The 19,744-nt window shown below is 65.6% G+C and overlaps 1 protein-coding gene across 13 annotated transcripts in view; it reads left to right on the plus strand.

Annotated features, from left to right (window-relative positions):
• The window catches only part of BRSK2 (BR serine/threonine kinase 2), a 59,860-nt gene that overhangs the window by 30,992 nt on the left and 9,124 nt on the right, over positions 1-19,744 (plus strand). For 8 of the 13 annotated variants that reach the window (XR_005373514.1, XR_005373513.1, XR_005373515.1 and 5 more), the window contains exons 2-15: positions 5,290-5,384; positions 6,463-6,548; positions 9,118-9,258; positions 10,332-10,448; positions 11,063-11,096; positions 11,249-11,317; positions 11,396-11,542; positions 13,405-13,436; positions 13,765-13,929; positions 14,043-14,140; positions 14,226-14,376; positions 16,593-16,658; positions 18,530-18,590; positions 19,366-19,573. Coding sequence is in view for 9 of the 13 variants with exons in the window: in XM_038563543.1 (XP_038419471.1) it covers positions 5,290-5,384; positions 6,463-6,548; positions 9,118-9,258; positions 10,332-10,448; positions 11,063-11,096; positions 11,249-11,317; positions 11,396-11,542; positions 13,405-13,436; positions 13,765-13,929; positions 14,043-14,140; positions 14,226-14,376; positions 16,593-16,658; positions 18,530-18,590; positions 19,366-19,573 (1,470 nt within the window). In the remaining 4 variants the exon portion in view is untranslated. The remainder of the gene's footprint in view (positions 1-5,289; positions 5,385-6,462; positions 6,549-9,117; positions 9,259-10,331; positions 10,449-11,062; positions 11,097-11,248; positions 11,318-11,395; positions 11,543-13,404; positions 13,437-13,764; positions 13,930-14,042; positions 14,141-14,225; positions 14,377-16,592; positions 16,659-18,529; positions 18,591-19,365; positions 19,574-19,744) is intronic. The other 5 variants (XR_005373516.1, XM_038563542.1, XM_038563544.1 and 2 more) reach the window with 1 other exon arrangement.

Consider the following 19,744-nt stretch of genomic DNA (forward strand, 5'->3'; position numbering starts at 1 on the left):
TTCAGCTGGAGCCCGGTGCTTGGAGGGCAGAGCATCTTCACTACCTGTTACCCAACAAGGTCCCCCCAGAACGTGAACCTTGTCTCATGGTTCCTGAGGGTCAGGGGAATCCAGGGATAGCTGAGCTGGGCTGAGGCTGTACTGGCTGGAAGCCTCTGTTCTTGGCCACAGGGCGTCACCTCAGGACGAGGCCACGGGCTCCTCAGAGCAGGGATCCCAGGGAACAGACCCTGAAAGGAAGCTGGTTCCCCGAAAGCAGCCACCTGCCCTGAAGGATGAGGGCTTCTTTCTGCCACATCTCATTGTCCACACAGGCCAGGGTGGTGCAGTGCAGGAGCGGCCACGTGGCCAGAAGGTGGGCTTCCAGGATGTGGGGTCCCTAGGGGTCCTCTGGGAGGCTGCTGCTGCCGTCTGGGGAGGCAGGGTGACAAGGTGGCAGGAAGAGCCACAACCAGGCCAGAGGTTGCAGGGCAGGTGCAGCTGGGAGCATTGCACACATCCGCACCCCTATGGGCACGGTCTGTGCTCATGGCCTGTGCCCATGAGCTGCTCCTGGGAGTTGGGAGTGGGGCCTCTGCAGCCCCCCAAATCCACTTTCCTCCGGGCTCAGCTCTATGCTCAGCTTCTCTGGGAAGCTCCCCTGGGCCAGCTGGTTCTGTGGCCCACAGCCTCTGGCTGCCCCCCCTCCCACCCACAGGCATCCACTTCCCATCAGAGGCATTTGGCCCGTGGGGAACACCATGCCTGGTCCCTCCCTTTTGATTCTGCGTCCAGATCCAGGCCTGTGGATCCTGGCCTCAGCATGGGGCAGTTGTGCATGTGGGGACAGTGGCCAGGGCAGGACCACAAGGTTGCTAAGGACCAGCTGAGACCACCTGCTGTGTCTGGAGCTTCCCCTGTGGGGCTGCCTGGCACCTGGGAGCAGAGCCTGGGCAGCTCAGGTCCCATGATGGTCAAGGGCAGCCTGTGGGCTCTGAGCATGGCCCCAGGCTGCTCCCGTGAGGATACTGTGCCCTGATGCTGGGTGGGGGGAGTATTGCTCAGTCCCTCCCCTACTCACAGTCCCACCCTGCCCCTGCCCGCCCTCTCGGCTTCTCCCGCTGCCCTGCCTGCTGTGGGCAGCCCAGCCTGGGGGACGTGGGGCTGGCTCTGGGCCGCCAGCCCTGCTGACTTATTTTTCCAACAGCTGGTGTGGAGAGCCCAAGCAGGAGGGGTCACTGGGCCCATCCACCCCAGCCAGACAGGCATGTGTGCTGCGCAGGCCACAGGGACTGTGCCCTCACGTGCCCATGAGGGAGCCCCACAGTGCGGCAGAGAATGGGTCACTCTCAGCTGTGCTTGTGGTCCTGGGAGTCGGCTGCAGGCTCCCAGAGGTGACGGAGGCCGCTCGTGCTGGAGGAGGGATGGCCTCCTGTCCCAGGTAGTAGTGACCCTCGGAGTGGCCCTGTGAGCGCTGGTGGCTGGATGCTGGTTTCTCCCAACTCATGGACGGAGCCCCATGAGGTTGGGTCCGCGCTGCCCTGCTCCTTTGTCCCCCCCATCATGAGTCTCCCTCCCCAGAACCTGCAGTGGGAGCTGCTATCGCCTGTCCCCCACACCCAAGGACCAGCTGACACCGTGGGGGTGGTCCCCCGTGTGAGCTCCGGGGCTGTGGGCTCCGTCAGCACCTCGGACAGTGGCCTCGGTTCTCAGGCGGGTTCCAGTTTCCAGGGAGCCTCCCTCTTCCCTGGAAACTCCTGTGTCTGGACGGCTCGCCGCGTGGGAGCCTGCAACCCACTCCTGCCCTGGGTCCCATGTCCACTGCTCTCAGCCTCCTCTGGAGGGGCAGGGGGATCGCCAGCCGCCGCAGATGGGGAGCCACGGGAGGACCTTCTGGCAGACACTCCTCCCCTGAGGGCCAGATGATGCGGCCCCTGTGGACATTGGGGGGGGGGCGGGGTAGCCCCTGCGGACAGTGCAGGGGTGGGGGGCAGGGTAGCCCTGCAGACGGTGCGGGGGGTCGAGGGCCAGTCGAGTCTTGAGGGTACCTGAGTCAGCAATGGGAGGGGCTTCCCCAGGTCTCCATCGATCTAGATATTTGGTGATTTGATTGAGAAGAGCCATCATTTCTCCCTTGCGCTCCATTCCCCCGGTGCAGGAGCCCTGTGTGCATCGTTTCCTGGGACTCTGCAGGCAGGGCCGGTGGTGTTCCCAGGTCCCCACAGAGGCTGTGGGGTTCACGTGCCCTGGTCCGTGGCAGTTGGCAGGGCAGCGGGCACAGGCGTGGCTGACCACATCACGGGGCCCGTGTGCGGCATATGTTCGTTCATCCCTCCAGGTCCCAGGTTCCTCTCTCTGGAGGACCCTAACACCGGGCACATAGTAGACACTCAGAGAAGGTGGCCAGGGCATGCGTGCTCATGGTGTGGGCGGGTAATGACCTAAAGTGGCCCTGTGGGGAAGGTTCATGGTCACTCCGCTGTGTGGTCACCTTGCTTTCAGCTTCCCCCACAGTAGACCAGACACGGTTCAGCCGAGGCGGGCGGGGGCGGAGAGTGATGGGGGGCTTCCCCCCAGAAGCTGTCTTCCCACCATCTCGAGCCTGCGTAGGGGGCTCCTGAGGGCATACAGTCACTTCCTGCCTCCAGGGAAGTGGCAGCACTGCCAGGAACCCAAACACCCCACCCCAGGGGACACAGCCCAGGCTGGCAGGACACCTCACTAAGGAGGAGCACCTCTACGCTGGGTTTTGAGGGGTGTGTAGGAGTCTGTGGGGACTGAACACATCCTTGGCAGAGGCAGCAAGGGGAATAAGATGAAGTCAGGGAAGGAGCTGCCCCAGTTCCAGGACCGTGCCCAGGGCAGCCCCCCCGCACCTGGCCATGGCTCCCGGTGGTCAGGCCGACAGCCCCGTGAGCAGCTCTGGGGGGCAGGCCAGTGGGGCTTGTTTGGCACAACTCGTCTGCTGGGCCGTTTGGCCTCTGGCCTCTGGGCAGCCGTGTACCAGCTGCACAGCTCTGCTTCCAGAGGGCTGGCCGGCGCAGTGTCAGCGCCCTGTCCCTTTGACACCCATTTATTTTCCTGGAAGCAGGACATTTCTCCCCACACGTCTGGGATTCCTGCCTTGTGAGGACGAGTGTGCGCTGCTGTGTGAGGTGTGCGTGTAGGTGTGTCCTCGGCCACCTGCACCCGGCGAGCCCCTGCCCGCCCGTGTGCCCGAGCGCACCGTCCCATCTGCGTGATACCCTCTGCCTGGGCCCTGATTACGGAGCTCCTTCTTGTCTGGGGACATCACGACCCCCCGCCCGTTTTCGCCCCAGGAGCTGGCCTGCAGAGCCGGCCCAAGGCCATGCCCACCTGTCTCCGCACATGCCCAGGGATGGAGCTCTGTCCTGTGGGGTCCTCGGGCTCACGATCCAGGCGTTTCTGGGCCATTGCTGTCTCCTTCCAGGTGTCTGGCCACCCATCTGGCATCTGTCCTGGGCCTTCGGGCCTTGGATGAGCTTGTCCCCCTTGGGATAGCAGCTTCTGTTGCCTGTTGCTCCGGCTCCTCCTGGCCTGTCAGCCTTGTTCTGGGGACTGGCCACGCAGAGGTTCTGCTGCTGACTCTGGCTCTGGAGGCAGGGCTGGTGCCGGCCTGTGGGCAGTGAGTCCCTGGGCCTCCAGCCTGAATCACAGACGGAGGCCAACAGCACACCTGCTGGCACCCCCCACCCCCCTCCTGCTCTGTCCTCTGTGCTCTTCCTGCTGACCGGGAATCACAGGGCTCGGGGCCGGATCAAAGGCGGCCACCAGAGGCCCAGGAGTCTGCAGGCCTCCCTGGGGTGGGAGCTGGGGCGGCGTGGGGGGCTCAGCGGGCACACCCTGCCGGGGTGCAGGAGCCCATCTGTCCTTCCCTGAGCACACTCATAAGCTTCCGGCCCGTGGGCACTGCTCACGAAGGCCTGCGTGGCCCACCAGCTCCTTGCACCTGCCTGGCACTGCTCTGGGCTCTGGGCAGCCCCATGCTCTCTGGGCTGCGCTCACAGGCACAGGGAGAGGCTGGCCTGTAGGCCCGTCCGTCCCAACAGCAGGGGAGGGCCTGAGCTGAGCTGGGAAGGACGGCCGTGACCGTGCTCCGTGGAAGGACGCAGAGGCCACATAAAGTTATGGACGTGTGGTCCATTAAGGGATCGTGTTTTCTACACACATGACAAGGGATTCATTTCCCATAAACATCAAAGGGCTTTTGCAAACTCGTAAGAACCCTCCCCTGGCCCCACGTAAAAGTGGGTAGAGTGATCCCAGGGAGGTAGTGAGCCTGACAGGGAGCTCAAGGTCATGGTTAAAGCAGCAAGAGCTGGACGGGGCAGTGGGGGGTGGGGCGCAGGTCACCCCAGAACCACGGGGTGGCGTGCCGTCAGTCCCGGCTTTGGTCAAGTCTGGATAATGCTGTGTGGGCGTCTCTCAGTGTTCACAGAAAAGGCATCCCCAAGCCAGGCTGCAATGCCAGGTGCACGGGTCCCCTGTCCCCCGTGGCCCCACACGCTGGAGGTGGGGCCGACCATTGTGATAACCTTCACATGCCTGCCTGGGAGTGGGAGTCACCTTGGAGAATGTTGGGGTTGGGGCCCGGGCTCAGCACCAGAGGGGGTGTCCTGGGCCCAAGGCCACAGTGCAGTCCAGCCAGAGGTTCTCAGGATGCTGGCGGGGGCCAGGCTGCCGTGGGGAGGTGGGAAGGAGGGAGAGAGGGATGTGGGTGCCTGGCTGTGGTCACGGGACAAGGGGGTGGCAACCAGGACTCAGGTCCTTGAAGTGTGAGCATGAGGACAAGTGAGGGGGTCCAGGGGTGGGGGTACGGGGCATGGCAGGCCAGGTGGTGCCATCCAGGGAGTGGCCTTAGGCCCATCCTGCTGTCCTGGGCACACCAGTGAGCTGGATGCCAGTGTCTGGGCACCTCTGTCCGGAGGTCTGCGGACCCAAGGGAGGTTGACAGGTCTGGGCTGCAGGGTGGCAGAGGCCAAGCATCCAGCAGGAGGGGACCCTAAGGGACCAGGCAGGGGGAGACCCTGAACCTGAGAGCACCCTGGCTTCCCTGCTGGGGGAGATGGGCGGTGCTGAAGGCCTGGGGTGGGGGCTCCAGGAGGCCAGAGGGCTGGTGCCATGGGAGGCGATGTGGTGTGTTCTGGGCAGTGACCGAGGAGTGTGAGAGGCCCACGGCAGCTGTGGGGGTCCCGCTGGGGTGCACTGGGCAGGGCCTGGGCCCTAGGGGGTGCGGGGGGCAGGTGGGACCCTGCTGGCCTGAGTCTGAGGGGGCTTCTCTACCCGCAGGCCTTGTGAAGCTGGGGATTCACTGTGTCACGTGCCAGAAGGTGGCTATTAAAATTGTCAACCGGGAGAAGCTCAGCGAGTCCGTCCTGATGAAGGTGAGCTCAGGTGGGCGGCCCTGTGGTGAGGAGCCCGCAGGACGGTCCCACTCGCTCCGTCCGTCTGTTGCCCGTGCCCGCCACCCTGCGACTGGCTGTCCCCCATTCCTGCCTGCTCTCTCCTGGCCTCAGCCGGGGGCCTGGGAGGGACAGGGACAGGCCGCATCCTGGGCACAGTCCTGGTGCTGTGCCAACCCGCTGAGATAGCCAACTGGGCCTCAGTTTCCCTAGTCAGATTAGGGAGGAGGCCCCTGCCTCTGAGGAGGGAAAGAGGAAGTGACAGTTCCTGGAGGACCGCACAGCCCCTCCTGCTTGCCGCCCCTTCCCTCCCCGGTCCTGGGAAGCCCCTTGTCACCTTTGGGACAGGATGCCGGGCGGAAGGGGTTGCTCCAGCCTCGGTCCCCCATCTTCCTGCTTAGCCATGGGTGTAGAGTGCTCAGACCTTTGGGGTGGGGGGGCACGCTGGGGTTCCTATCAGCATGGCTGCCCTCCCCCCGGGGACGGCGCCTCCGTCGCTCCCCAAGACGGCTCCCAAGGGGCACATGAGGGGCCAGCACACCAGGAGGGCAGTGACAGGCTGCCTGGGGGTGGAGGCTTGTGGGGGGACCCCAGGGACCGAAGCTGGGGGAGTTTTAAGGAGATGCTTGCTTGGAGGGGTGAGGGGGGAGCTGCTGGGGGGCAGGCAGACCCTGACCTTGCCTTGGACTCACCGGGACTCACGTGTTCACTTGGGGGCAGTGAGTGCAAGACGTGCAAGACGCCCATAAACTCTGCGAGCAGAGAGACAGGAGCTCAGCGGCAGGGCCAGGGTGGAAGGGCCGGAGGCAGCCCCCTTCTTTACAGGGGTACAGACCCCATCGTGAGGCTGGACCTGCTCCAAGCCTCCTGCTGCCCCCGCGAACCTAGCGAGGGTGTCCAAGGGGGCATGGCCCCCGCAATCCCCCCATATCCCCACCAGCCAGGGACCGAGGGCAGGCACGGCCTGGCCTGGGGCTGCGAGTAGGAGGGGACGGGGTGGGTGGAAGCAGAGGGCAGGGGAATGAGCCTGCCCCCAGCTGGACCTCTCCCCACAATGCAGGTGGAGCGGGAGATCGCCATCCTGAAGCTCATCGAGCACCCTCACGTTCTAAAGCTGCACGATGTTTATGAAAACAAAAAATATTTGTAGGTATTGCCGGGTCTGGAGAGCCGGGGTGGGGGCAGAGGTGAGGCCATGGGGCCTCGGGGAGGGCACAGGCAGCCCCTTGGGCAGGGGGCCCCGGCGGCAGAGCTTGCAGGAGGGCTCCGAAGGGCGAGCCAGGCTGGCAGCCGGGGTCAAGCAGCAGGTGCCCTGGATCCCAGTGAGCACCCCCAGCCCTGCCACTGCCAGGGCTCCCAGGGACCCTCCGTATTCCCACTGAGCCCCACCAGCTCTCTCACGGGACTGGACCCCAGGGCCGGTTGGCGCCCCTCACCGGTCTGCTGTCCCACCCTCCCTGGGACGTCCGGTTCCCATGGTGCTGAGAGGCTGACCTCCGAGGCCAGCGGGAATCCCACATCTCGGGCACCCCTGGGTTGGAAAGTGGGCCCCGTCACCCCCCAGCCAAGTCAGCAGCTTTGTGGCCTCCATGAGCTCACCTGGGGTGTGGGTGGCGGTCACTCCCAGGGTCACGGCAAGGGGGCGTCCAGCCGTGTCACTGCTGCCTGTGTGACTGCAGGAGGGCCTCGGCCTGTGATGCATGCACAGGCCCTCGGGGAGGGGCTCCAGTGGCACTTCCTTGGGGACGTTGGGATTGAGGGAATGTGAGCAGGGGGCTGGCCCAGGGGACCCTAGAGGGTGTCTGATGGATGGGACCAGCTGGCCCCAGGTGGCCATCCCCAGCCTGCCCAGTTTTCCGGGCAGCGGGAGTTGGGGCACGAAGCTGGCTGCCAGGGGCTGCCCCGGGGGGAGCAGGAAGGCTCGGGCCTACAGATGGAGGACGGGTCCCCAGTCCAAAGCCCAGACCCTCCCACAAGTTACTCCCTCTTTGAGCCTGTTCCTCATCGCTGTGGTGTCCCCGCTGTGTGCCAGCCAGAGGCCCAGTGGCATGAGCGGCCAACTCCAAGTGTTTGAGGGTCAGGGGACAGGAGCTGCCCGGTCAGTACAGGTGTGGGGGTGCCGGGTGGCAGGTCGTGGTCCTGGGGCCCCTGACCGTGGTGAGCAGGACCTCTGCCCCGAGACACACACCTGCATGACCCTCACCATCAGCCTGATGGGGGCCCCCCTTGCAGCATCCAGCAATGTCCCGTGAGCTTGGGGCAGGTGTTGGCTGCCTCCACATACAACAAGCAGGAAACCCATCAGCCCTCATTTTTGCTGAGATCCTGGGGAGGACAGACTCAGGGGTGGGACGAAGGGCAGAGCCTTCAGCCCCAAGGAGGCCACCTCAGCGGGAGTCAGGAAGCAAGGGGGGGGCGCCTGGGACAGCAGGATGGGGCGGGGGGGGGCACAGCCCAGGTGAAGGCCCAATGACAGGGACGCCGTGCCCAGCACGAGGATGATCAGGGCTCCCCAGGACTCAGCCCCAAAGCAGCCCAGGGAGCCTGCAGGGACCTCTGCCAGCGAGGGCAGGCTGTGGCCTGTGCTGTGCTTGGATCCTCCTGCTCAGGAGCAGGGCAGGACCCCCAGGATGGCGCCCCCTGCCTGAACCCCACTAGGGCTCCCTCCCCATCTCCAGCTCCACCCCCTCACCCCCACTCCCACCTAAGGCTCCCTGTGCTTCCACCCCCACTGACCCTTCCATTTCTGCAAGACCAGCAGCTCCTGGGAGGTCCTGCAGGCATCATTGTCCACACGTCCTGGGGGCCATCCTGCACCTCCCCACCTGCCTTGGGGAGGCTCCCCCCGCAGCCACCATCACTAGGCCAGAGACATCAGCAGGCCAGAGACAGCCTGCCCTGCCCCTCCCGCTCTCCCCATCCTGCCCTGCCCCGCCCCACCGTGGCCCTGCACAGTAGCCCAGAGGGTCCTCAGTCCCTGGGCCTGGCCAGTGACATGATGCAGCAGAGGGGAGTGCCACCCCTTGAGGCCACTGCCCCAGGGCAAGTGCCCTGCCCCAGTGTGTGGGCATTGAGGCACTGGCCCACAGAGCCAGGAAACCCAAGGCCCTGTCAGAATCTTCCTGGTGGCCCAGTCCTCACCCCCTGCACCTGTCCAGGCCACCAGGCCATGCTGAGCCAAGGCGGGGGACAGTTACCACCTGCCAGCTGCCCCCCCCCCCCCACTCAGGCCCTCCTTCCACACTTTTTCTTCCATCTTCCAAGAACCAGTTTGAGGGCCACCCCTGGGGGCCCCCAGCCATGCCTTGCTCCAGCCCCTTGCCCACCCTTGGGTCTGCCTTGGTGGCCAGGGCTCCCCGAGGGCCTGAGTGTCTGCTCTGGGAGCCCAAGTGGGGCTAGCCAGGGGGAGCCTAGAATAGTCATGACCCCAGCTTGCATGGGGGTCAGTGGCCACAGTGTCCCTCAGCCAGGGGGACAGGTGTGGCCCTCCTCCCAGACTCCCCGCATCAGGCCACCCCCCGCCCCGCCCATGGCTGCACTGGAGGCAGGCCTGCCGGGAGGTGGGCAGGCAGGCAGGGCCCCTCATGCTGAGGGTGCTGGACGCTGGGACGGGCTGGTGGCCTGCAGCCTGCGGCCGGTGCTGCTGTGGCCGGGTGGCCCCGAGGCGGGCTGGTCATACCACGTGCAGCCACCCGACGCCCACCTGTCCCTGCAGATACCTGGTGCTAGAACACGTGTCTGGTGGGGAGCTCTTCGACTACCTGGTCAAGAAGGGGAGGCTGACCCCCAAAGAGGCCCGGAAGTTCTTCCGGCAGATCATCTCTGCGCTAGACTTCTGCCACAGTCACTCCATATGGTGTGTGCCCCAATACCACTAGGTGCCCCCAGCCCCACCAGCTGACCCCTCCCGTGCTAGGGCGCCTCCATCCCCCCAGGCAGGCCCTCACCCCCTGCCAGGGGCCCATTCCCCACCAGGTGGCCCCTACCATCCCCATCAGGTGCTCCCATCCCCCATCAGATGCCCCCACCCCCCACCAGGTGCCTCCCATCCTACCAGGTGCCCCTTCCACTGTCTCCCATCAGGTAACCCCCCATTTCCCATCACATACCCCCTACCCCACATCAGGTACCCTGCCACCTCCCATCAGGTACCCTTCTACCTACCATCAGGTGCTCCCATCCCCCATCAGGTACCCCTCCACCTCCCATCAGGTGCTCCCATCCCCCTTCAAGTACCTCCCATTCCCCAAGGTACCCTCCACCCCATCCCCCATCAGGTACTCCCCATCCCCCATGAGGTATCACCCATCCCCTATCCAGTGCTCTCCGTCCTCCATCAGGTGCTTCCCACCTCCCATCAGGTACCCCCGCCCCCCATCAGGTACCCCCATACCCTATTAGGTAACCTCCCACACCCCATCAGGTGCTCCCTATCCCCCATCAGGGACTCCCCATACCCCATCAGGTACCCCCCAACCTCCTTATCAGGCACCACCCCACGCCACTGGGGCAGACAGTACTCTTTCTATTGACCCCCTTCAGGAGCATCAGGAAGCTTATGTCAGGTGTGCACCCCAGGCTCCAGGAGCCCCCTCCTCAGGTTTCTTAAGAGGTCCTGGGGCCAGGCCACCAGGCCATTGGGGCCATTGGGGATCCCAGGTTGGCCTCAGCTCAGAGCACTTATGGTGGGTGGGGGGCCCAGAGAGTAAAGCAAAGCTTGCCCCAGGGTGGGTGGGAGCATGTGGTATGACCCCAGAGGGTCCCTGTTTCCCTGTCCCCAAGACCACAGCTGCCAGGCAGGCGACTTCCCATTGGCTGCCTGTGACATCACCAGGCTGGGTTGCCATTGGCCCCATGCAGCGTGGATGGGCTTTTGGGGAGGGGAGGCAGCTAGGGGCTGGTCAGCCTCAACCCCGCCTTCCTTCCCAGCCACAGGGATCTGAAGCCGGAAAACCTCCTACTGGATGAGAAAAACAACATCCGGATCGCCGACTTCGGCATGGCGTCGCTGCAGGTTGGCGACAGTCTGCTGGAGACCAGCTGCGGGTGAGCGGGGCTGCCGGGCCAGGAGAGGGCCAGGCTGCTGCCCCCGAAGGCCCTGCCCTGCCCCCAGATGCCACCAGTGGTCTCGGCTGCGCAGCCCGGGGAACCTGGAGCCCCAGGACCTCTGGCTCTGCTCCCAGCCTGTGCTGCAAAGTGCGCTGCAGTGAAGGGGCCCTGCCTGGTGACCAGTGAGGCCCAGGCCTTCCCTCGGCTCTCCCGGCAGACCCTGGAAGGCTAGTCTGGTCCCGGTGGCTGCCTGCTTGCCCAGAGCCTCAGCGTGGCCATCTTCCTGCTGTGTGCACTCAGCCCCATGGCCCTTCCCGGGACCAGGATGGCAGCAGACACCCTTGAATGTGGCTGGGTCCGCAGGCTCCCGTGCCTCCGTGTCCCCCAGAAGCACGCAGTAGGGATTAGGTTGTGGGGAGGTTGGCATCAAAGCCCCTTGAGCCTCCTCGTGGGTCTGGGGGCCCCCCAGAGGGGCATTACTGCAGGCGGAACGTGCCTCCAGGTGTCTCCATTGCTGTGGTCCGGGGGCAGCCCGGAGTCCAGGCGGGGTGGGACAGCCAGGGTAGACAGCAGGTCCCGAACCTCTGCCTGACTGCCGCTTTTGCCTCCAGATCTCCCCACTACGCCTGCCCCGAGGTGATCCGGGTAAGTGGCCTCAGCCCCCCACGCCCTGCCCTTGTCGCCACCCGAGCCTTGCAGATCCCCAGGCCCTGGCCAGCTCCCACACCCTGAGCCTGGGCGCCCCCATTCCTGCGGAGACCAGCCGTTCACCCTGGCAACCCCACTGCTGCCCACAGGGGGAGAAGTACGATGGCCGCAAGGCAGACGTGTGGAGCTGCGGTGTGATCCTGTTCGCCCTGCTGGTGGTAAGGCCCCCCGCCCCTCCCCCGCGGTGCTGCCTCTGGGCGCCCCTCCCGAGGTGACCCGAGTGCCCCTGTCGGCAGGGGGCTCTGCCCTTCGATGATGACAACCTGAGGCAGCTGCTGGAGAAGGTGAAGCGGGGCGTGTTCCACATGCCGCACTTCATCCCGCCCGACTGCCAGAGCCTGCTGCGCGGCATGATCGAGGTGGATGCGGCCCGGCGCCTCACGGTGGGTCCCAGCGTCGCAGAGGGGCCAGAGGGCCTCCCCTCTCCCCCTTATGCAGCCCACCCACTCCTGGACCCGCAAGGTCCCTGCCTGGGGCCACCATGTTAGGGCCTGGGTTCTGTCTCCAGCGTCTCCTCCCAGGGATGAAGGCTGGCCTGTGCAAGGGATCCCCACCTGTGCTAGTGAGTGTGGTACAGGGGGGCCCTGGGTGTGCACGGGTGTGTGTACATGTATACAGGCGTGTACTTGCATGTGCGTGGGTATGCACATGGCTCTGTGGGCACACACTTGGGTGTGTGTGTGTGCCTGGGTGTGTGGCAATGCACAGCTACATGGCGTGTGTGCACATACACAGTGTGTACTTGGATGTGCGTGGCTGTGGGTATGCGCATGGCTGTGTGGGCACACATAGCTGTGTGCACATGCTTGGGTGTGTGGCCATGTATGACTGTGTGTGCCCAGATGTGTGTGCACAGGTGCACGTGTGTGTGTGTGTGCACATAGGCGTGTAGTTGTGGGTATGTGCATGGCTATGTGGGCACACATGAGTGTGTGCACGTGTGCTTGGGTGTGTGGCCACGCAGAACTCCGTATGCACAAGTGCATGGATGTGTGTGCACATACACAAGCGTGTACATGTGTGTGTATGGGTGTGGGTATATGCAGGGCTGTGTGGGCACATACATGGTATACACACGTGTGCCTAGATGTGTGGCCATGCACAGCTGAGTGTGCATAGGTGCATGGGCATGTGTGCACATACACAGGCGTGTACTTGTGTAGGTGTGGGTATACACAGGGCTCTGTGGGCATATACATAGTGTGTGCACGTGTGCCGCCTTGCTTAGCTGTGTGTGCACAGGTGCATGGACGTGTGCACATACGCAGGTGTGTACTGTATGTGTGGCTATGTACGTGGCTGTGTGGGCACATACAGGGTATGTGCATGTGTGCATGGGTGTGTGGCCATGCACAGCTGAGTGTGCACAGGTGCATGGACATGTGTGCACATACACAGGCATGTATGTGTGTGTGTGTGTGGCTATGCACATGGCTGTGTGGGCACATACAGGGTATGTGCATATGTGCCTGGGTGTGTGACCATGCACAGCTGTGTGTGCACAGTTGCACTGGTGTGTGTGCACATACACAGGCGTGTACTTGCGTGTGCGTGGGTGTATGTGCACAGGTGTGGTTTGGGAGTGCTGGTGTACTTGGAAGGCAGGCGCCCACTGATGCTGGCCCTCGTGTCCCGGGCTTCCCAGGGCCTGGTCAGCGTGCATAGTTGCTCACGAGCACTCCTCATGGCAGCTGGGGGCCGGGGAAGGTCTGAGGGAAGCTCCTACTTCTGAGAGAAGCCCCCCTTGGCCACCTCCGGCCTCCCTAGGGCTCAGCTAGTGCCAGGAGGGCTGGTCCCAGAGCAAGGGCAGCAGGACTCCCCTGGCCAGACAGAGGTGGCCCAGTGGCCAAGAGGCCACCCTCGCCCACCCTCCCAACCAGGCTGTCCCGAGTGCAGTTGAGGGGAGAGCAGGGCTGGCCCCCAAGCCTCCTGCTCACACCTGCACCCAGCCCCTCCCTGTGCACAGGAGGCCGCTCTGCTTCCGTGCTCACGCCCTCTGCTACCCGGCCCCCAGCCCTGCCCCACTTCCTTCTCTTCCACTGGGGGTGAGCAGGGTCAGGGCTGCCTGCCTGGAGCCTCCAGGAACGCAGCCCCTCCCCACGCTCTCCCCCTTCCAGCCCCTTCCTCCCCCCTCCTGTCCTGCTCTCTGCACACTCCCGCGCTCCCCCTCCCGCCCCCTCTGGCCTCCTAACGTGGGCTCCTCCGTCCCTCCTCGTACTAACTCCCTGTTTCTCTTTCCTTGTAGCTAGAGCACATTCAGAAACACATATGGTATATGTAAGTAGCTTCTCCTCCCACATCGCCTGCTTTGCCTGTCACCTGTCACCGTGGCCTGGAGGGCCTGCTAGGGAAGGCGGGGGGTGACCCGGCCCAGCGCAGGCCTGCCCCCAGCCTCAGCCGCTCCTGGCTCAAGGCCCCCGGGCCGGCCTGCGCTGGGCACAGGCAGGACGCAGGAGGTGTGCAAGGGCTGGGCGCAGGCAGAGTAGCAAGACTCGGGGCCCCAGGAAGGGGTGGGCCCCGCCCTCCCGGCACCTCAGGGTGGGGGCGGAGGAGCCCCAGGCCGCGGAGGGGCGGCGCGTGACCCTGCCGTGCCTGTCGTCCACAGAGGAGGCAAGAACGAGCCGGAGCCAGAGCAGCCCATCCCCCGCAAGGTGCAGATCCGCTCGCTGCCCAGCCTGGAGGACATCGACCCCGACGTGCTGGACAGCATGCACTCGCTGGGCTGCTTCCGAGATCGCAACAAGCTGCTGCAGGACCTGCTGTCCGAGGAGTACGTGGCCAGCCTGGGGCCCCTGCGGCCCCTCCCAGGCAGGCGGCCGTGGGGTGGGACCCCCTCCGGGAATGGACCTGCCCACCTTTCTTGGTGCCTCTCACCCACTGCAGGGAAAACCAGGAGAAGATGATTTATTTCCTTCTCCTGGACCGGAAAGAAAGGTACCCGAGTCACGAGGACGAAGACCTGCCCCCCAGAAATGAAATAGGTATAAGGTGGCAGGGTGGCCTGGCCCCATGCTGCCCCTCCCACACCCGGCGGGCTGCCTGGCCCTGACCCCTGTCTGCACACAGACCCTCCCCGGAAGCGTGTGGACTCCCCGATGCTGAACCGGCACGGCAAGCGGCGGCCCGAACGCAAGTCCATGGAGGTGCTCAGCGTGACAGATGGCGGCTCCCCGGTGCCCGCGCGGAGGGCCATCGAGATGGCCCAGCATGGCCAGAGGTGCGTGCCTTCTGGGAGGACACGGCACTCCGCCTCCTGGTGGCCTGGCCTGGTCGGCGCTGGCACTCCTCACTGGCTGCGTGGGGCCTGGCATGGCTCATCTCTGCCCACCCCCTCCCCGGCCCTGGGGCTGGGCCAAGGCCACTGGGCTGTGCTGGACCACGCTGTGCTGGACCACGCTGTGCTAGGGGCTGGGCCGGGCTGCTCGGGCTGCTTGGGCTAGACTGGGCTGGGCTGAACTTGGCTGGACTGGGCTGAGCTGGGCTGCGCTGAGCTGGACCAGGGTGGACTGGGCTGGGCTGGACTGGACTAATAGCTGGACTAGGCTGGACTGGACTGTTGGTTGGGCTGGACTAGGCTGGGCTGGGCTGGGCTAGGCTGGTCTGGACTGGACTGCTAGCTGGACTGGGCTGGACTGGACTGGGCTTCTAGCTGGGTGGACTGGGCTGGGCTGCTAGCTGGGCTGGATGGAACTGGGCTGGACTGCTACTTGGGTGGTCTGGGCTCGGTTGGACTAGGCTTTGCTTTGTTGTCCTGGCTTGGAGTAGGCTGGTCAGGCCATCCAGAACAGGGTTGGGCTAGACTGGAGTGAACTGGAGTGCTAGCTGGACTGGGCTAGACTGGACTGCTAGCTGGGCTGGACTGGGCTAGGGTGAGCCGGCTGGACTGGACTGCTAGCTGGGCTGGGCTGGACTGGGCTGGACTCTGGGCTAGGGTGAGCCGGCTGGACTGGACTGCTAGCTGGGCTGGGCTGGGCTGGACTGGGCTGGCGTGGACCAGGCTGTACTGGACTGCTAGCTGGGCCAGGCTGGGGTGGACCAGGCTGGACTGGACTGTTAGCTGAGCTGGGCTGGGCTGGACTGGGCTGGACTGGGCTTTGCTCTGTTGTCCTGGCTTGAAGTGGGCCGGTCAGACCATCCAGAACAGGATTGGGCTAAACTGGAGTGGACCAGACTTAGCTACACTAGGGTCAAGCCTTGTTCAGAGCCGCCCAGCAGGCCTGTCCCCACTTGATGCTGGCCCCAGGTTTGGGTCACCTGTGGTAGTGTGGGGGTCAAGGACGTGGATGGAATTCTAGGTAGCGTCCAGGAGCTGGTCAGGGCTGTACCAGCAGCGCCTCCTGGAGGAAGGAAGGGTGTCCTGGTCCTGTAGGGCCTGGCAGGGCCCTTGGCCAATCCTCACCCCAGCTCTGGGCAGGGCCCGCTTGGGGAGACGCCCCATCTTCCTGCCAAGGCAGGGGCCTTTGCCATAGCTCTGGGGCCTGGAGACCACCAGGGCTTGGGGTCCCAGCCCTGGCGCTTCCCCTGGTCAGCTGGGGGTTGAGTGCTGGGGACAGCCTGGCCTTTCCTGGTTTTTGCCAGGAAGCAGCCACGGTTAGCATTAAAATAGGCTGGTGGTCCACAGCTCCCCTGGTGGTCCCAGGCCTTCCTCGGGGAAGTGGGCTGGCTGCACACAGCCCTGGCCCACTGCCCCCGGGGCTCCGGCACTGGGGGGCTGCTGAGGGTGGTGGGAAGAAAGTTCTCTGCTGGCTGAGCTCCTGCCCTGACTGTGCCTCGCGTCCTGCTTGTTGGGGGCTCCCCATCTCCCCAGCAGGCCTCCAGGGTGAGAGGCCACCTCTCCCCAGCCCACCCTTCCTGAGCTTCACCCCTGCCTCCCGTTGGACCTGCCCAGAGCAGGCGAGTGCAGATGGGGGGCACACGTCATCCCAGCCACCTTGCGTCCCTCCCTCCTCACCCGCCTGGAGTAGGGGCTGGGCACGGGAGGCCACCCTGAGTCAAGTGACCTGCTCTACCTTCCAGGTCGGGCTGCCTCGGGGCGGGAGGAGCTGGGACGGGAGCTGGGACGGGGTCAGCTATGGACCACCCGGGCAGTCCCTGGAGAGCCCCTTCCTCCTGGCACCTCGCATCCTGCCACCGCTGCTGCAGGCTGCGCTTCTCCTTCTGGCTTGGCCACCCGGCGCTGGGCCACAGTGGGCGCCGGCTGGGGTTGGAAGGGTCCTAGGGCTGGCCAGGCCCCCCTGCTCAGCAGGCCACCAGGGTGGGGTGCGCTGTGGCCCTGGCGCTCTCCTGCCTGACCTCCCCTCCTGCCCGTGTGCCCGGCCTGGCTCCAGGTGGGCCCTGCCCAGCTTGCGTGGAGCTGTGTGGAGGTCCGGCCTCCCGGGCCGCCTGGTGGGGCTGCGTCAGTAACTCTGTTTTCTCGCTTTGTTCCTGCTGTAGTAAAGCAATGTTCAGTAAAAGCCTGGATATCGCTGAAGCCCACCCCCAATTCAGCAAAGAAGACAGGTATACACCCTGCCCACCCATCCCCCGCCCCCCAGCCCCAAGGACAACGCTGGGCCTGGTGGCAGGGCTGGGCCTGAGGTGCATCTGGCCCTCGCAGCTGTGGCGAGGGAGCCCTCCAGTGAGCTGGGGAAGGGCCTGGGCCAGGCGGGCCCGTGGCCCTGAGGAGGCGTGGGCTGCGGGGGCGAGGCCGGTGGCCAGCCTGACCAGGGTGGGGAGACCCACTGTGCTCTCCCTGCCTGGGGACCCCTGAGGGTCTACAGGCTGTGAGGCCCCTTCTGCGTGGCCCCAGTGAGCCTCCCCTCCCCTGTTCTGTGCTGCCCCAGGGCCCTGGGGTCATGCCCTGCTGTCCACAGGGGCCAGAGTGGAAGTGGCACCCCAGGGCAGTGGTAGGAGGCATGACAGTCGCAGGGGTCTCTGCATGGGGCCCGGCGGTCCTGAACCCCCAGCCCTGCCCCTGCAGGGCCCGCTGCCCATGGGCGACAGTGGTCGGGCCTCACCCCTGTTACCCTCCCCACTGCTCCCGTACCTTCCTGTGCTCCTGCCTGCTCACCGCTGGCCTCTTGCTGCCCACCTGTCACCCCGCCCTGGCTGCTCTGCGTGCCGGCCCCATCCTTTCTGTCTCAGGCAGGTGCCGCCTGGTTAGACCGGCCGGCATGGAGGCAGCCCCCACCCCTCTTCCTTCCGCTGCTTCTTTTCTGGTTTCCTTGTGCCAAGGGACGAGTGCATGGCTGGCTCAGTGGCAGGCAGGCCCCGGGCGCTGGGCCTCACTCTCAGCTGCTGCCCTGCTGGCCTGTGGCCGCTGGGGGTGGGCACCAGCCAGAACCAACGGCCCCCACTCGCTTCCCAACTTCCGAAAGCTTTGGACCAAGGCCTGGCACTGGCACCGTCCTGGCCGTGGGCCAGCTGGGCTGTAGGGGGCTGGGGGAAGGTCAGCGTCGCCCCCTGGCTCTGTGGCTGTGAGGTGGAAGAGTCGTAGGGTCATTGCCATGGGGCCCCCGCCCACAAATGCCGGGGTCCTGGGCAGAGTGGGCTCAGCTCCTCCCTGAGGCCCAGGGGCTGGGCTGAGGTGCGGGCGGGTGGGCTGACTGGTGGGGGCGGGCCTTCACTCTTCTCCTCTTCTCTCCTGTGGCTACCTCACCCGACCTCCACCCCCGTTTCCTTCCTCGAAGGGCAGCAGGTGCCAATGCCCAGGGCTGAGCAAGCACGGCGGGCCTTCCCTGAGGCTGTGTGGTGTGGTGGAGTGAGGCCCCTGCCCGCAGGGTGCCAGGTCTGCGGGCCAAGTGAGGCCACTGGTGGACAAGGCTCGTGGTCCCAGCCAGGGCTCACCCCAGCCTTGCGTTGCCCAGGCCCTCGTGGTGCCAGCGAGGAGGGCTCTGGGCTGGCGTGCTGTGGGCTGGTCTGGGCCGGGCAGGTGGGCCGTGGGCAGGGCAGGGCTGGGCTAGTGCCCACTCAGTAGCCCACATGCTAGGATCAAGCACAGGGGCCTGTGACACTTCAGCCTTGGGGTTCCTGGCTGGGCTCAGGGCACCGGGGCCTGGGGAGAGGACCTGGCACGGGGCTGGATTCAGCTCCCAGGAAGTGCCTGTCTCCTCATCCCTCTGTCCATCCAAGCCCCTGACAGATCCTTGCTGAGGGCTCCCGGGTGCCAGCCTGGGCCTTGGATTCGGGGCAGCTCCCGCTTACAGGAGAGGAGCCCCGAGGCAGGCAGCCAGCCACCCCACAGGGGCCTTGGGGCATGGCCAGGCTTGCAGAGGCCGGGGCTGCCTCAGGCTTGAGGCCAGGGCTCCCGGCCTTTTGGAGGGCCCGCCTGGGGGAGAGAAGCCGAGAGCCGCGGCCCCCCCAGCTGACCCGCTCCACACCTGTGTCTGCAGGTCCAGGTCCATCAGTGGCGCCTCCTCCGGCCTGTCCACCAGCCCGCTGAGCAGCCCCCGGGTGAGCCCCCGCCCCGCCCCCAGCTCCGAGAGGCCTGCGTGTACGGGGGGGTAGGGGAGGCTCCCAGAGCCCGGGAAGCAGGCCCCCCCGGCCCCGGGGCTGGGCCCGTGCCCCCACCCCCGCTGCTGGGGCCGCCCGCGTGGGTGCTGCTGCTCTGGCTAACTGCACGTTCTTTTTGTTTTGTTTTTTGTTTCGTTTCGTTTGTTTTCTCCTGTGTTATTTGTTTTCTTTTCTGGCGAACGCTCCCACCCCCATGCCTGCCTGTCCCCGCTGGTCCTGCCTTGGGGTCCTGCTTGAACGTGTCTTTCTGGTCCTGGTGGCGCTGTGTGTGCATGCGGGGGGGGGGGGGGGGGGCGCTCGCATGGCTGCTCTCGGGACCCCTCGCACTCTGCTGCCTGCCCTGTAGCCTGTTAGAAAGTTTGCCCTGCCCCCCCCGCCCTCTGAGACCCCCTTCGTGGCCTGCCCCCTGGCCACCTCCGTGGAGCTGGAACCTTGTCGGAGCGCTCCTCGGCCCGGACACATCCTCCCTCCACAGGCCGCCTCGCGGCCCAACCCCAAGACCCAGACCTTGCCGAGCAAGGCCAAGCTGACCGACAAGCCGCTGCAGGGCACCAAGTCTAACCCACTCCCGGCCGGCACCCAGGCCCGACCCCCTGTCCCGGGGGGCCTAGGCCCCCAGCTGGCCCTGCCCCCAGGCCCGCCGACCATGCCGGCCCCCACCCGGCTCCCGGCCGCCGGGACTGAACCCAACACCAAATCTGTCCCCACCATACAGGTGACCCCTCACCCCTCTCCAAGGGGTAGTCCCCTCCCCACCCCTAAGGGGACGCCCGTGCACACGCCCAAGGAGAGCCCGGCAGGCACGCCCAACCCCACGCCACCATCCAGCCCCAGCGTCGGAGGGGTGCCCTGGAGGACGCGGCTGAACTCCATCAAGAACAGTTTCCTGGGGTCACCCCGCTTCCACCGCCGGAAACTACAGGGTAAGTGGAAGCAGGGGGGCTGTAGTTTAAGACTGCCAGCCTGGGCGCAGGGGTGGCGGGTGACAGGGGCCACCCCCTCTCCACTGGGCTGGTTCACCTCCCACCAGCACCTCTAGGCCAGCACAGGCTCAGGGAGTACCTCCAGATGTCCGCTCACCCCCAGGTATGCCC

This window comes from Canis lupus, chromosome 18 (genome assembly GCF_011100685.1).
Source record: "Canis lupus familiaris isolate Mischka breed German Shepherd chromosome 18, alternate assembly UU_Cfam_GSD_1.0, whole genome shotgun sequence".
In the NCBI taxonomy this organism is placed as follows: Eukaryota; Metazoa; Chordata; class Mammalia; order Carnivora; family Canidae; genus Canis; species Canis lupus.